The sequence below is a fragment of the Puntigrus tetrazona genome, chromosome 5 (assembly GCF_018831695.1).
Source record: "Puntigrus tetrazona isolate hp1 chromosome 5, ASM1883169v1, whole genome shotgun sequence".
NCBI lineage: Eukaryota > Metazoa > Chordata > Actinopteri > Cypriniformes > Cyprinidae > Puntigrus > Puntigrus tetrazona.
Window position 1 is genome coordinate 19,327,485 of NC_056703.1, and position 17,531 is coordinate 19,345,015.

The 17,531-nt window shown below is 39.1% G+C and overlaps 1 protein-coding gene across 1 annotated transcript; it reads right to left on the reverse strand.

Annotated features, from left to right (window-relative positions):
• Positions 1-667: 667 nt before the first annotated feature.
• On the reverse strand, positions 668-13,118 carry rgmb (repulsive guidance molecule BMP co-receptor b). The gene is made up of 3 exons (XM_043239241.1): positions 12,650-13,118; positions 7,085-7,611; positions 668-3,342 (listed from the first exon to the last, which is right to left on the reverse strand). The coding sequence occupies exons 1-3, from the start codon at positions 12,753-12,755 to the stop codon at positions 2,668-2,670; spliced, it is 1,308 nt and encodes a 435-aa protein (XP_043095176.1). The 5' UTR covers positions 12,756-13,118; the 3' UTR covers positions 668-2,667.
• Between the last annotated feature and the right edge of the window lie 4,413 nt (positions 13,119-17,531).

Sequence of the window (17,531 nt, forward strand, 5' to 3'; positions counted from 1 at the left end):
TTGAAAGTCTCACCAAGACTGCATTCATTTGATCAAAATACAAAATAATATATTTTTTTATATCATTAACGTTTAACGTTATTTGAATATATTTTCAAATTAATTTTTGTAATGGCGAAGCTTAATTTTCAGCAGTCGTTACTCTTGCTTCACGGGATCCCTCGGAAATTATTCTAATTTTCTGTTTCAATGAACTTTTTTTAATATTAGAAACAGCAGTTCATATCGCTGTGGAAACAGCACTACGTTTTCCAGTTTGTTTGATAAAAAGAAGAGCATTTATTTGAAAGAAATGTAGCAGCTCTGTCATTTTTCATTAAAGTAATGTGTCTTTGATTAACAAAATCATTCAATTATTTATTAAAAAACCCACCAAAAACATAATGACCTTGAAATTTGAAACAACTGTGTATATTACAGAATTTTTTTTTATTAAGGAGCACTTGACTTTGGAGAACTAAGCAGAACTTGATTGTTATTTACAACTGCTATTGTTGTACTATGATACTTTTGGTCTGTTAGTGTTACTTTTACTGTGTTACTTTGGCTTGTGTTTTTGCTTCTTATGCTGAATTACTTAAAGTAAACACGCATGCCAATGAATGTATACGGCGATTAATCATTGCATCGCATATGAAATGTGTAATGAATAAATAAAGCCAGTGCATTTACGTATTTTTCATTTATTGTTTTAAATAACACATTTTTTCCTTTTTTGTCTTTTTTTAACAGCATCCGTACAATACTAAAACACTGATGTAACAATGGTGACCCACTAGGTGGCAGTACAATCACATCTCAAACGTTTTTCAACAGCAAGAGTATGGAGCTTAACTTCTCTAACAAGACACTATATTTCATAAATAATTTAAGTATAAACATTGAGCAGTCACTCTTCACAAAAACAATGTTCACAACAAAAGTAAGAGATCACAAGATCAAATGCGAAATGCAAAAACACAGGATGAAGGCTTTCCATTGCAGTTAGTTAAATTGCACTCTGATGCCTTGTTCTGGTTTTTAAGAGGACAAAAAAAAAAAAATCCCGCTGTACACTGATTTAGGTCAATCGTCCAATCAAATGATCCTGTTTCGGATCCGGCCAATCACTGCCCGCGAAACTCCCAGTGTTCCAAATACAATCGATTACACTTATCACAGTATTGTAGCAGCTCTTCAGCACTGGCAGTAGTTAAACAATGATGTCTCTACAGTAGCAAGTCTTGGTTTTGGGAACGTGGCTTCCGGAGCAGTAAGGCCCAGAAGGTCTACAATTCGATTTCGTCGAATGAATCGTGCGTCCATCAGGCCCAATGCCACACTCAAAGCAAATAGAGACTTAAGTGTTTCTGAATATCCTTCACTTGCTTTGAAAGCCCTCTGAATGAAATCGCTGCTGATGTGCAGTCAGCAAAAGAACCACGGCTCAAGTTGCACTTCTGGCTGACGGAAAAACTGTTAAAACGCTTGCTGGGCCAAAAAAACAATTCCACTGAACATATTTCGGATTTTGAGTCGATTTATGGCACTGGCTCGCGAAACACGAAAACGCCGCACCATCCTCATTTTTGGCTAAATAAAACGTATAGGGAAGCCCCACTGTACATCTGGAAAAAAGATCTGATATGTGTGTTGCTCACGTCACATCTTTGGTCAAGGATAAAAAAACGGGGCTTGAGGGAACTTAACACTTCGAACGGATAGTCGATATTTGTTTGGCAAAGGGACAAAGCAAATAAATGCAATCTTGCGAGAAGCCATTCCAGTAGATGCTACAAGTCCGATTAGAAATGAGACATGGCCCACTTTAGCACTTACGCGACGTCCATCTTCCAGTTCGCTCACTGACTGCGGAATTAGATGGAAGTTTCAGCATAAATATTTTGGCGTCTCTAAAACGCGCTCTTCAGGATTGATGTTTCGTGTTCGTACATTAGGCAGACTTAGTACCAAACCAAAAATTCTGATTGTCAATTATAAAATAGGCCGAAATTCCAACACCCGACATCTCCAAATGCTCGACGACAGAAACATTCCCATTTGAATTACTGAATTAAGTGCACTTCAACCAACGTTTGCTGCGTTCACCTGAATTCTTCACTTTGTTTTTGCTGATCAACGTGACTCAACAACTGAGTACCAGAACTAAAAACACAGATAAAGTGAAAGTCTAGTCAACACGATCCTTCTTTAAACCTCTAGCACACAATCGCTACGCCAGCCGCATCTCGAAACATGTTTTACACGGTTCTACGGAGCAAGATGGTGAGGTAAGTACCATTCGTATAGAGACCTACGGAAATGTATCAAAGAAAAAGCGCTGAGTGTTAGATTCTTGAGCGCCGGTTCCGAGGAACACTGTTTTCTAGTCGCAAAAACCAAAAAAAAGAAAAGAAAAGGAAAATAAAAATAAAGTGCTTCCGTTAAGATTTCCTCTCCTGAGGACAAACCCCCCCCCAAAAAATCTCAAAAAAATTCACACTCACAAAAATCTACAATATTCAGCTCTCTTGAAAACGTGATTTTCACAAAATGTACAATCTAACGAAGGTTCGCATTCTAACATTCACTCTCCGCACGGACATTGTATATACAAAGTACCTCAGAGTACCGACTTTTTACAGTCTGCTTTTCTTCTTCGAAACAGTTATCAAAACACTGTGCGCATTATAAAAGCACAGTGATGAGGAAGCCGGTCAGCAGTGCACCGATGAGCGATGAAAACGGCCTCAGCTCATTGGCTGAGTTAGGAAAAATACGCCAGTGCTCCCTCTTGGGGTGCAGAGTCTCCATGTCCTTCAGGGCATTGTAGGCGGCAGTGGTGAAGTTGGCATCTCCTGTGGTGAGCAGGTCAAACACGCAGGAGTGGAAATAGATGTCCTTAATCTCCAGTTGCTCCCTGCACTTCCTGGAGGCGCTTTCGAGGGAGAAGAGGCCTCTCTGGGCTTCGACCCTCGCCTGCTGCTGAAAGCTGGCTTGCTGGAGGCCCAGCATGGGCAGCTGAAGGTGTCCCTCTTGGTCGATCCGTTCTGACGTGGGACAGCCGTTCATGCAAAGCTGCAGGTCCTGCGTTTCGTCGAAGGCCATGGCGAGCTCTTCTGGCATTCGCACGGCTAGCGTCAGGTACCGGCCCTGCTGGCGTACGATGATGGTGACCCCGATGTACGCGGCGTGGATCTCTACGTGTCTAGCCGGCGCCTTCTCCAGTATCCAGATGCTGCGAGTCTCGCTATCGCCTCCGCTGACGGTGCCGTCCACAAAAGCGGCCGGAAGGTCGTCTGTTACGGCCTGGTAGACCTTCTGGTCCGTGCATTCTTGATATGGTTTGAAGATTATCGTGATCTTAAAATAAGCAAAGACGGAATAGTTAAAAACTAAACGTTGACATGAAATAGATATTCACCACAAATATTCATGTTATTGATCTTAGTGAGATTATTCTTTCTTGCATGTTTCCATTTTTCTTCTTTACCTTGTACTTTTTAAGTCAAACTGTCACAATTAGATACAGATTATTCTGTTTCACTCATATATATTAAAGTTCAGAAGAAAAGATGTGGTGTCACTTCTACTTATTGCAGCTTTGACAGTGAAGAGCAAATATTCTGCACCAAAAGCTGAGAATAGCCGATTTGCTTTTTATGACAGGTAGCAATATGGACTTTTTTTCACTCAAATTATCAAAAGATTACAACAATAAAAACATGCATTATTGCTATGATTAAAGGAATAGTTCACCCCGAAATTCTGTCATTATTTACTCACCCTCGAGCAATTATAAACCTGAATTTCTTTGTTCTGTTGAATACAAAGGAAGATATTTAGAAAAAAGTTTGTAACTTATGTGTTCAAAATATCATCCTTTGTGTTCAGCAGAACAAAGAAATTCATACAGGTATAGAACTACTTGGTGTTGAGCAAATTATGACAAAATTGAAATTTTTGGGTGAACTATTCCTTTAATAATACTGTTATTAATACACATTCTAGTTATTATAATATTATATGTAGAGACATCATACTCTACAAAAATAACAATGCAACATCAAACAACATGCAAACATTTCTTTGTTTTTATCAGAAAAAAAAGGATAAAATTTTGTTTTATCCTTCAGTGTTTTAAACTGTAAAATAACAATGAATAATATATTTTCAGGATCTGTTTGACTTATAACATTTTATAATAAGATTTAGAATTAATGCAAATTAAAAAAGAAACGATCAAATTAACCTAGAATAATAAATTATATATCTAATTTTAAATTCTATTGAATTTTATATTAATAATAGTATTATTCATACACTGTTTTAGTGTTTATTAATATTTCATCTTTTATTTTTATACTTGTGGTACAGTTTTCACTTTTGTGTGTGTGTGTGTGTGTGTGTTTTGTTTTGTTTTTAGTTCCATTTATTTCATACCAGTTAGTCATCAAGGCGTCATTTCTAATTTTCGGTTCAGTTTTCAAAGTTTAGTTTTTATTTCAGCTTTATTCAAGGTAACGAAAAACTATTTTGAATAGTTTCAGTTAACAATATCAACAGTGTGTCGAAGTTCTCGACAGCTCAAAGAAAAAACTGCACATTTTAACATAAAACACATGCGGCTCCAAAACTTTACGAAGAAGATTTTTTAGGAAGAATAACAAATTATCTGCAAAAAAAAACCCTTACCCCCCCAAAATAAAAAACTAATTCAATGTAAGAGTTATTAGTTCTTTTTTTATTGCTTATATTTTATTGTATCGGGTATATCTGCGCCTCTGTAATAACAAATGGGAATGATCAAAATAATAGTAATAGTTTTCAAACCGGTTTCCTGAACATTCTCCATATCTGGACAAATAGATAGTCTCGCCACAAACACATACCACTGGTTGAGTCAATGTTGCTCTGTTGGTCCGGTCAACAAACAGAGGAATGTTTTGGTAGCACCACACTGTTAGTTTTTGGAGCAATCGACCCACAAATGGCCTTTTTACTCTGCGCGCATTAGACTGGGATAGGAGAATGTGGTAACGCTTTATTTTGATGGTCCCTATTGGGCATTCTGCTCACAATTAGCAACGTTGCACCTACGTATCTACCAACTCTCAATGGAGTATTAATAGGCTGTCTGATTAATATCTGCTGTGAAGATTTCCCAACTGACTGTAATGAACTTATGTCAACTTAATCTAACCCCTATACTCTAATGAGAGTTAGTAGATACGTAGGTGCAACGTTACTTAAAGTCAACAAAGGGACCACCAAAATAAAGTGAACCAGAGTGAAAATAAGAAGAGCATTAATAAACAAAAGCGGTTTTATGCCCCAAGACTGAAAATGAGAATTACTTTACCGTGGTAAAACAAGAAGATCAGTATACGGCAGTTGTTTAGATTATTACGCGTATGTACAGATCCGCAAACTATTTCGCCCTGTAAGTGTTGACCATAAAACGTAGCCAGTATACAGTCCTTATACTGTGAAACTCTAAGACTTGTGGGAAGCAAAAGCGCTGGCTAACAAGAAGTGTGGCGTTACATTAGCGGCGGATGAATAGCAGCTTTGTACACAGGACAAGGATGAAAAATGATGACCAGTTGGCCATAAGGTGAAGCAGCTGAAAAGGCCTCAGTTAAGCAGTGCGTGCTAATAATTACTTGCAAATGTTTAATAATGGCTCCCCACCTTCAAGGTCAAGGGGTCAAACGAGAGGTAATTAGCATCGGCGGCCAAACGTAGCGTTCGAAGCCACGTCTGTCCGTAGATGAGCTCAACTGCTTAAACTTGAGAACAAAAAGCAAGTATCTGACGAGCGCCGTCTGCTCGGGCTGTGATATTCACAAGCTCCCAGCTACTTCAGGTTATAAAAATCTGTAAACATGATCGCCGGCAGTCAATATTCTGCATCAGCATATTTGAAAAGGGTGTGTGTAAGCGTGTTTGTTCTGAGTGTTTGACTATAAGCCCCACACTTGGAGAAACGAGGACAGAGGCTTCTTTCAAAGTGACCTTATTATGGGTCATGCCACAGCGCAGGCTTCATTCGGTCATTAATGATATTAGAATTTCACAGACACGTTGGTCACAAGTGTTAGTCATAAGACTAGAGCGGTTCGCTTTGTTTAACTTGCACCTGTGAATACTTGGTCAAAGTTGAACGTTATAAGCCTTATCTGCTTTCTGCAGCTCTGTCTGATAATCTTATCCATATAGTCTTATATATAGAGACATCATATACTTCAAACAAAGATTAAAAAACAATGCAACATTGCACAACAGGCAAACATTTTTCAGGTTTTATTAGAAGTAAAAAAGAAATTTCATATGTTTAGGATCAAATTTGGCTGAAACGTTTTAAGCTGTGAAATATGTTTGGCTTGATTAATGCTGATTTCTACAAATATGAATACATTTTTAACATTTCAATTTGTAAGAAATAACATTTTGAATTAATCCTAATTAGCAATGTACAAGAAATTATCAAATTAACCTAATTAATAAATTCTGTAAAGAAAACATTTACGAACCAGTGTTATTTTAGTATTATTCATATACTATTTTAGCATTTATTGCTATATTAATATCTTTTATTTTTATATTTGAAGTTTTCACTTTGTGTTTCACTTTTGTTAATTTCATTAGTTTTTTTTTCATTTGTTTTATTTTATTTTAATTAACTTTAGAAATGTTTTATATATATATATATATATATATATATATATATATATATATATATATATATATATATATATATATGATCAGTTAGTCGTCAAGGCAAAGTTATTTTTGGTTTAGTTTGAGTTTTCTAAAAAACAATTGTAATAGTTTCAGTTAACAATATCAACAGTGTGTCAAAGTGCTCAATAGTTTAAGGGAAAACATTTTGTGTTTTATGGCCGCATTTTACCATAAAACACATGTAGTTCCAAAACTTCATAAAAAAATCATTTTGAAAAATGATACTATGAAAGTAAGTTTTAGTTAACATTAGAAACGTATGCTGCATATCTGAGACGCTAACTTTTGCAAATGAACAAATAATTCTCCAAATCAAAAAAGACTAAATAAATATAGAATGAATAAGATAACAACTCACCTTATTGGTTGCTGTGGCACTGGATCCGTACACCACTGGAACATTTGTGACCTGCACTGACAGGTAATTGTTATCAATGAGGGGCCATGCCCCTTCAACCTTACAGGTCTGAAAATGGTCTTTGAAAGTCCTAAGATGAGGGTCCCCAAACAGGCCACAGAACAGATAGGTTGGTCGTGGGTGCTCTGGAGCCCCGGTCCCTGCTCCGGGCCGTGATGCTTGGTGATGGCGGCTGTGATAGTTGCATGGCTCAATGGGGATGACGGGATGGGTAGACGACGTGGGCCCGTCTTTGGAGCAGTTCCTCTGGCTCATGAGGTCACTGATGCCCAGCATGGCGGAGTGGAAGACCAGGTTTCCCCTGCAGCTCTTGGATGTGCGCTGGGTGCAGGCGGAATAGGCTCGCAGCGCTTTGCAGAACTCAGTATCAAAGCCATCCAGTGAAGGGTTAAGATGGGAAGTGAGAGAGACAAAGTCAGTGGTGCACTTCTGGATACGGCACTGCGGAGTCTGGACCTGGCTCTCACCTGAGAAACAACACAAAGAATCTTCATTTTAGAAAACCAACTCCAAACATTTTCGTTAATCATGCTAATCATTCATACAATGAATACAACTTGAATACACCTCTTCAACGTTGAGCATGCTCTTAATTTCATTTGAATATTTTTCCCAAAAAGTCATCACGGTACAACTGTCCTCACACCATAACAAAAAGAAAAAAAAACAAGGTTATGTAATTCTTAAAAAAAACACATTTAATGGTTTGATATGCAATTTTATAGTTATTTCTTTTAAAAACAATGAAGGACACTGGAGCGGTTTCGACATAATAATATTTATACTTGAAATAACTGCTTATCAAAGCCTATAAAACTTGTGTGGTACACGCATAAAAAAGGAAATGATATCATAGAAAAGATGCATGACGGTCTCAAGGTCAATTAGCCTCCTAAAATATCAGACAATTAGACTTTTTTCAAGTATATTTACATATTATGAAAGTATATGATTTTGGTAACACTTTAGAATGGGTAACACTTGTTAACTATTAACTACAACTTTTCCTCAATAAATTCTTAATTTGCTGCTTATCAATAGTTAATAAGATAGGTGTTAATTTTAGGTATTGGGTAGGAATAGAGATTTAGAATATCGTGTAGAATAAGGCATTAATATGTGTTTAATTAGCACTAATAAATGCTAATATTCTAGTAGTATGCATGCTAGAAAGCAACTAATATGTGTAACCGTAAAATAAAGTTACTAGGATTTTTTACAATTAGTTTATGAAATTATATATATATATATATATATATATATATATATATATATATATATATATAATTGTGTACACTCATGTATTCACACTTTTGCAGACGTTTAAAATATTGAAAGTGGCACAAAAGTGTTTCAAAACTATATGAAACAAAAGAAATTCAAAGACAACATCTGGCATACATTTTAAACTAGGCATTTGAAAGAATACTGACTTAACCAGTTGAACACATAGCTAAACTATGAACAAAAGAGCACAAATACTCTAACATCCATTGTTGTTACTCGTGTCATAAACCAGTTTAAACTGCTTAACCATAATAAGGTGTGCTAGTGGACTGTGCGTTTCCTCACGGTGTGACTCCATGTGTGTTTTACATTATGGTCTCGAAACATTAACAGTCGGCTCAACAAGGGTGTGAAACCTCCTGTTATCTACAAAGGAGAATGCTTATGGCCGCAATAAAATCAAATAAAACGGCACTTCAAATGAGAAAAAGAGCACAGGAGGCTTTTCTGGCCGCAAAAAAGCCAGCAGCACATGTGCTTGTAAGCACAAAAGAGTCTCGGCATGCAAACTACATGCAACTATTTACCTCAGAGCGTCATTAGGGTGTGGTCATACTAGTGTAGCAATTAAAAGTGTTTTCTTTGAATACTACTTCACTTGGAGTCGACCCAATAACACTTTTATGGTGTCATTCCCACTCGTTGGAGAAAATACACTCGAGATCTTGTCGTCACGCCGTGCGCTGCCCCCAGTTAGCCACCAACGACACGGCACAAGCAGAACAACATCTCCCAGAGAAGGACATCAGCCTCCACACTGCATCACTTAGAGTCTTAATGCCTCACTTTTGAGTGCAGCCCAATTGCATTAGCTCAGAGAGAGGCCGTCCTAATCCGATATCAGCTTCAGCCTCTCCATTAACACGCTTGTGATGACTCTATCTTACACAGTCAGGGCCACCCATTTCTGCCTGCCACGCCAATAACTCCGACCGCAGTGGATTCAAATGCATCTGATTTGATTATCAGATGACGCGGAGTGCTGTAGCGGATCGGCCGATCCGCGTTGCGCTGCAGTCGGCGTTGGAGGAGAAGGAGGCATGACAAAGCACGGCCTAGATTGGGTTTCAGTAACACGCTGTAAGACAATACGGTAGCCTGGCTGAAGCCATGTTGATGTTGTGCTAGAAAGACATTGGCTGCAAGGGAGAGGAAAAAGGCAGTCCCCGCTCCCATCCACCTCCCGCTGTGTTTTATCAGGCAAGGCTCCAGTGACATCTGTACCAGAACAAAAAAAAAAAAACTCAAATACTTGGCAAGGCATGCAAGACAAAGCCATCTCCGGCACATTCCCATTTATAGTCCGCTCAAAGCAGATGTGCACCAACTAATATCTAAGGGCCGACAAACAGCCGCTTGCTCAAAAATGAAGAATCGTGACCCTGGTAATTAGGCAAGGGTATGAAATCACGAAGGCCGTGCTGCGGACGTAACAGCATTAGGTAGGTATGTCCTACATATCACAGAGAAACAGAGAGGCTTTTCATGGAGCCCATATGTGACCCGTCAGCCATCAAACGCATGTGCCTCCATTGTTTCTCTCAGCAGCGTGGCGTGAGGTGTTGGGAAGGTAAATCTGTGCTATTTCTTGTGGAGAATAGGTTGGAAACTCTACACGTGTGTGCACTTTTAAGTGACAAATCTGCCACCCGTCCAATTCAAAGCAATCCCGGATGTTTTTGCAGGTCAGTTGTTGAAACGCAATTAGCTAGTCACCTGACAATCCCCTTATAGCCTGGTGCAATTGAATTCCAAGTCATACCCTCAGAAGAGGAGAATAGATTGATTTTCCTTATATCCTTCTGACTACGTCTTCTGTGCAAAACACTTGCGAGGAACGTCTTAGGGGACCCCCAGTTGGGGGCAGCAGAACCTAAGCTAGTGCTGGCAGATGAGGAGGAGAAAAAAAAGAAAAGAAAAAAAAAAAAATCACACTTTGTGTCAGAATGTCTCAGTATCCTGACAAATGTTTAACCTAAACACCGAAACGCCAGAAAGCTAAAAGAGGGATCATTTGAATCATATTTAAGCGGGTTTAATGTAAGGCGAATCAATCCTAAAGTACCCCCTATATATTTTAATACTTAATAAATCTATAATATTAAGAACTAAACATTATATAAATAAAATATTAAACTATTGACATAACTTTTAGAGTGCATCTAATTCCTCTAAAGAGCACAAAGGCACGGTACGGAGAAAACACTTTGTTTGTTTCACAGGTTCAGTTCGTTTCTGTGATCCTGCTGCTGGGGTGATCCGTCTCGTTTTGAGCACAGTGAACACCCTTGTTGCTATTAAGTCGTTGGAAATATTTTCTCAGGGTGGCCAGCCGTTTGAGCAGCCATTCTCAGCTGTAGAGGGGCCCAAAGAGTGTGTGCGGAGTGAAATTTCAAGATGTGGAATTTGGCCAGGGCAGAGAGGTCAACAGACCCACGCCTTCTCCAGGAGTCAACGTGAAGATCTGGAGAAAGCGGCGGGTTTACAAGACCAAATGACATCTCCAGCCTTACATTTAGAGCACATACACTGTGTTGCACTGAACTTTGGAATCCGGTTTAACGTGCTGATTTGTCAGCCTTTCGTTTTTGTTCTTATTTGCGACTTCAAGCTTTTCGTAACCTTGCTACAGCATAACACAAATAAAACAAGAAATCACTGTGCAGTAGTTTTAGTAAGATTTAACTCCGTAAGCCACAAAAGTGTCTATTTAAAAGTTTTAAAAGGCGCGTTTTTACAGGTAGTCTGTAAAACCTTACAATCATTAAACAATAAAGCACTATTTCAGACACGAGAGAAGACAGAGAGAGAGAGAGACAACGAAAAAAAGAAGAAAAAAAGAATCTGAACAGCTGCAACTGTCTCTCGCTTCTGCCAAGATTATAATCCAATCAAATACCACCAAGGGGTAGATGTATATTTGGGACTAAACCAATTGAGAGGCGATACAGCCAGATTTAATAGCCAAAGATGAAATCAAAGAACAGCAAGCATGCAGATGCTAAAAAAGAGAGACTGCTTCGTATGCACGTTCTCTTAAGTCCCACATTCTTTATTCCCTTCCCAAATAAAACATTCAAAATATATCACAGATCTCTATATATTATATTGTAACTTTAATATATTGCCACTGAAAAGAAAGCAAACATGTACAGCTGTGGAAAAACCAAAGCCTGTCAAGAGCACGAAAGGGACAGTGAAAGATCTGTGAAAGATCACACCGTGTTAATTTCATGCTCGATACGTAAAACTAATAATTATTTGGAAGGAACGTATTCATAATATCTACTGAAATGATGTTAAGAAATAAAAAATATATATTTAGGTTTAGCCAAATCATTTTTTCCCCTCATTGAAGAATAGCAAAGTGAGTAACGCCTGACTGCCCGGGGTCCATGTTAAATTAATTATGAAGGTGTGACTGCTCAATGGACACCCAGCAGCATTCCATATCCTCTTAATTCACAATGGCATTAACACAGTCTACGGCCAGGACACCCAAAGTGGAGCACTTGACAAGGTGCCAAGTGAAAACTGTGTAGTATGGCGCTCAGAGACCAACCCAAACCCAACAAAATCATTTACGACCGTCCGAACCGGTCAACGGCACCAAAACAACTGGAATTACTAAAGAAATGCGTAAACACATAAACAAACAAATATTTTCGCTTACTGTAACTGGTCTGCTTTTAAAACGCTTATCGATGCCGCAAACCCGTAATATAATGTATAATAAAAAGCTAGATGGATATGAACAAATATTAATCACCACCTCATCGCGACTGACTGTATGCTGTCTGCAATCACACACAAAAAAACAAACAAAACAAAAGCAAATAAAAGCGAATCAAACAATCACCCGTGAATCGAAATTAATTAACGTTATGATCGCTCATAAATATTTAATTTCCTCTGAAAAGCAACCAATCCAGTCAAGCGCGAGAGGGACGAGTGGATCAATGCGCTACATTTATTGGAAATAAAGCTACAATAACTGCGCGAGACGAAGGCACGGATGAAGGACGCGGACTGCAAAAACTGTCCAATAAAGAAGTAGAATACACTTTTTTTGTATTAACCAGAACTATCACAACGCAGCACGTAAATCCAGTTCTATATTTATTAAGCGAGAATTAACGAGCAAATCTACTTTTTAAAGGCGCTTTAATATATGTTACGTGCAACGAATCATGCACAAAGTGTTAAGACGGTGTTTACCTATGTGGGTGAGAGAGGAGAGGGTGCACAGCACTAGTAGATGTAGTAGCGGAGAGATGAGGCGCTCAGCCCCGGGGTAGTAAGATCCTGCTCTCCCCATACCCATCCATCCATCCAGAGAGACTCGAGAGTACTCCACGGGTCAAGAGATCGGGCCTCGCTTCTCCGGACGCAACGCAAGGCAGGGGTGCGTAACTCTCTTAAGACGCGGCTACTTTTAGGTAACGCAAAGCGTCCATAAGAGAAACAAAAGTAGTTCTTTTGGCAAGTCCGATCCAAAGCACTTCTTCCCGGAGCACTGTGGAAAAGTGCTGTTTAATTTGCATTCGGTGAAGACAATCGGTCCGAAAGAATTCTGTTAACGTGCTAAAATTAATCTGCGCCCCGCGATCGCCCGATTCATGTTGCCTGCACATCAGATTTCTCCGCCACAAGGAAATCTAGCCCCGTCTTTCCCCGATGATCGATAGCGAATCAACCTAACCCGGAGTTTAGCGGAAACCCCGCCCACACAGACGCACAAACCCCGCCCCCAAAACAGACACCACAGCCGCAGATTGACAGCAGAGCTCTCACTTTCAGCAGGGAGAAAGTAGATGCAGTGATCCTGAGGTGTTTTTTGTTACCTTCATATCTGAGAATACAACAGACTCAGCTAGCTATCAGGACAAAACACTATTATAACAACATCTCATACACTGATATATCATCAAGGAGTCGTACGTACATACATACATACATATACATAGTTAAATGCTACTATGTGTGTGTACATATACAGTACAGTAGTAGATCACTGAAAATCTGGGCTATATGGAAACCTGTAGCAGTTAATAAACATGTAACAACAAACTTAACTACAATAAATGAAATAAACAGAGAAAAAAAATACTTTCATGACTCCAAATATATCTAAAATAAATAAAAAAAGATTTTTTTTTTTTTTTTTTTTTACAATTCTAGTTTTTTTTTTATATTTTTTTAAATGAAATTCAAAACCTTTTCAACTTCTCTTCATTAAATTTAAAGAATGCACAATTTTTTTTTCAAAAAAACATTCAGTTCAAGATATATACTTTAGGATGCAGATGTAAATACAAACCTAAATCTGTACATCTAAAACTAAACTGCAGCAGTCAATCACAAACAAACAAATAAATAAATAAGTCAAAGTTTGAAAGCTAGCAAAAATGAAACAAAAAGGGCACGATAAAAAAAAATTGCTTGTTACAGTTATTTCTACAGAGATACAGCGTAAGCAACGTATCATGGAAAATATAATAAGACTACTTTGTGCAGGTTATTGATGACATAAACAGTCATAAGGGTGTAATTAAGCAGCAGTTTATAGGAAAAATCATAACGAGAATCAGACAAAGAAACGTGAGACAATTATAGGATGATATCATCAGCTGCTTTATAGCAATAACATACTAAGACCGCAAGACTTTACAAGACATTAATACAGACCTACTTCCTGTGCTGGACAGCTACAGAGCAAGTGGTATTTATAGGGCCACAAGCTCCCTCTCGCTGTAGAGAAAGCAGCGCTACGGCCGTCCAGCAGGGGAGCAGCAGTGTTAGAAATCCAAGACCAGCTCCACTCTGTCAATACAATACAAAATCAATTCTAAGAGAATGTAGGAGACCAAACATCAGCCCATTTTTATATAAATACACAAAATTGGGTTATGCTGTGCTAAACAGCTCGCAGGGATTCCTTGTTTCAAATAATAATACTGTTTAGTTGTTTTTGTGGTAGAAGACAAAGCAGGCTGTTTGTAAGTTGATTAGGGTATGGGAACAGCAGTTTAATGGGATAGCAGCGTGTAAAGGTTTAAGGGTTATCGCCCTTAACCCGGTTCCTTTTTTCGCACTGCTTAAGTGCTCAGTCAAAAATCAGACGAGGTGTAAGAAGTACTTTGCCAGCTGTAGGATTAGAGGGATTTTGGATTTCTTTCGGTTATAACACTGACCTGGTTCTTACTTTAGTGTGAAACCGCTTGGGAACCAGATTATAGAATTATTATCCAAAAGGCCAAAAATGTATTTTAGGTGAGGAAGATATCCAAGTTGACCAAATTGAATGAGGATGATGCTGGAGTCCTAATGCTGGTGTCCCATAAGCCTAAAGGATACACAGAGTGTGTATTGTCTTAGAGTGCAGTGATAATGGCTTATTGATTGGTCATGGAGAGCATGCATTCAGATATGTCAGGGTCTCAGCTTGGGCCCCTCTGGCACATCTGAATATAGGTCAATGGCCAGTCACTATTATAACCTCTAAGTGCCCCTACAAACCACAAAGTAATTCTGGGAGGCATAAACTTTGACATTGGAATTGACATTAGCTAATTTGATGGATGGTACATGCAAGCTTTCATTAACACTTTTCTTGAAAATCATTGTGGTACCCCTAGGCAAAAAAAACCCTAAATTAATTTTAGCACAGAGATTAAAAACATGCTCATCTCAAAAGAGGTGTTTTCAAGTCATTGAATGAGAGTTAAGTAAAGAGTTAACTAAAACCCTAAAACCATTTGTTATGAATTGAAATAAAGTAAATCTATACATTTAGCAAAACAACATTTCTCATTTTAATTATGGTTCAACACGATGTACTGAAAAATATTCATATAAAAAATACACAAATTAGATAGATAGATAGCCTGAAGACTTGTTTGTTTGGTGATTTGCTAAATCTATGCAGAACAGTTTGTTTCACCCCCACAGTGGAGCTAATAACCTCAATAGGAAATCTATATTGATAATTCTATGCATTAATGAAAATGAATAAGCATCATTTTTGAAACACAGATTTCCTTTGTCACAACCGTAGGGCATTGGGCTCTAGGCCAGTCTTATTTACTGTGCTTTGTCTGTCCAGCTGGCCTAGCTCCTAATACGTCAATAGACAAGCTTGAGAGCATACCATCTCCGGACAACAACCCTCCGCACAGCTGCAAGAGGAAGGGCCGGAGCCTGAACCCAACTCCCACAAAGAGCTGACCCTAACATTACAGCTCAGTGACAACATCAAGGCAACATGGCTGAACTTGCCTGAGACTTTCATGTCAGTCAGAGAAAAAGGCGAGCCCTGTGCCATGCCCTCCACGGTAAGAGGACAACGGGATAGTCTTACAGCCCCTCCGCGTCCCAGCAGGCACCCTTGTTCTGCAGCTGTACATGTTTAATGTATAATACATCTTACTGTCAGAATCACTCTTGAGGTTGACCTACAAAATCTTGCTTCAGAAACTAGATATTTTGATTTAAAAACACAATCGGGCTCACTGATTTGACACAAATTTGATGTGTACAAGGATAAACGATGTATAATCACAGACGGCATTCGTTTTGCCATCAGTAATTACTCTATCTCGTTTGGCAAAGGCTCTTGCTGTGTTTAATGTACAGCGTGGAAAGAAGTGCACTAAATGAAGCACGCTAAATTAACCATTCTAACGAGTTTCCATTATTGTGATCGACAAATCACCCAGCAAAGGACCGGGAGAGCGTTTGATTACAGCAGATAGAGCTGGAAAACACGAGGGTCCTGCACTCATTGTGGTGACCATAATCACACCGATGGGACCACCCCAAAGGTCGTGTTACCACAAGTTATCAAGCCTCCATGTAGATACATGTCATTGAACCAGCGGTGTAGCTCTTATCATTCGAACACAGGTTATCTTTGATTGGTCTTGTTTGGAACAGTCAACACAGTGGTTCCTTTCATTCAGCAGCCAGACACAAAGCCGCTCTTTTATCTTTACTTCCCCCCTTAAGCACCTTCGGGGGGAAAACAACGAAGCTCCTATTCCAAAGCATCCATTTTAATTAAAACGAGAGGCAAACATCAGATGATGCTCAATCGTATCGAATGTAGTGAGGAGAAAGAGCGGAGAGAGTGTGTTCGGTGTTCTTTGACCTTGTTTCCCCATTCCCAGCCATCTGTTTTGGCCACTGTCAAAAGCCTCTTTGGTGGCTCCCTGGCAAGGCCTCACCCCTCGCTAGACTTCCTCTATGCTTAGGGGACACATAATATGGTGTCTGATACATACTGTTCTGTGACACCTCAAGACAAGGGTCTCTTTGTGCTGCCGCTGGGTCCCTCTAGAAGGTACTGCGGGGCTGCAGTCGCACACAGACAGGCACATGGCGGACACACACTCGCTAATATGAAAACACGAGCACGCGCCCATGAGCTTGGACTGCGTGAACGCCTCCTCCTGGAGGGCTCGGCCTAACACACAAGCTCTCTCTTTCTGTCTTAAGCACATACGTAGAAAGACCGAAAAAAAGATGCAGCTGAAGAAAAAGCTAATGAGGCACATCTCTTGCATTCCTGCTCGGTTTTTGGCAGCGAAGGCATTTACCACAGTCGCACAAGAGAGCCTTACACAACTCCACAGGTGTTGGCTTTGTAGCAGCACCTGGCAAAAATGAAACCGTTCTAAGCCGTGGACAGTAGCGTTCAATGAGCACCGCCTCAGCCAAAGCAATTACTGAAAATATGCAACGGATCCAGTGCTGTTATATTCAGCTCGGACATGTGATTTTCCGAATGGGATTGAATGTTCTTTGGCAGGTTCACAAAATGGTCACTGCATGCTGATAAAATAAGTGCCACACAACAACAATTTTTTATACAAGAGTTAGTTCTGGTCTTCTGTGTTCTATTATTTAGCATATTTTGCTTGTCTGTGCTTCTCAACTTTTAAATCGATGAGGTATTGTGAGGTATTCTCAAACCTGGAGTGGAACTGGCTTTAGTTTAGTCTGTAACACCACATTTGTCCCCTAATCAGTTCCTTATTTGTCTTTTTTATATCATGATTCACCCAGAAATACGTCACATTGCAGAGGGACAGTGTGCTGC

Excerpts from the sequence above, each read along its gene's own strand:
- rgmb (XM_043239241.1), bottom strand. The coding sequence starts at position 12,755 with ATGGGTATGGGGAGAGCAGGATCTTACTACCCCGGGGCTGAGCGCCTC. Across the intron at positions 7,612-12,649 it reads CTCCTCTCTCACCCACATAG|GTGAGAGCCAGGTCCAGACT; the intron begins GTAAACACCGTC and ends GTTGTTTCTCAG. Across the intron at positions 3,343-7,084 it reads GTGCCACAGCAACCAATAAG|ATCACGATAATCTTCAAACC; the intron begins GTGAGTTGTTAT and ends GCTTATTTTAAG.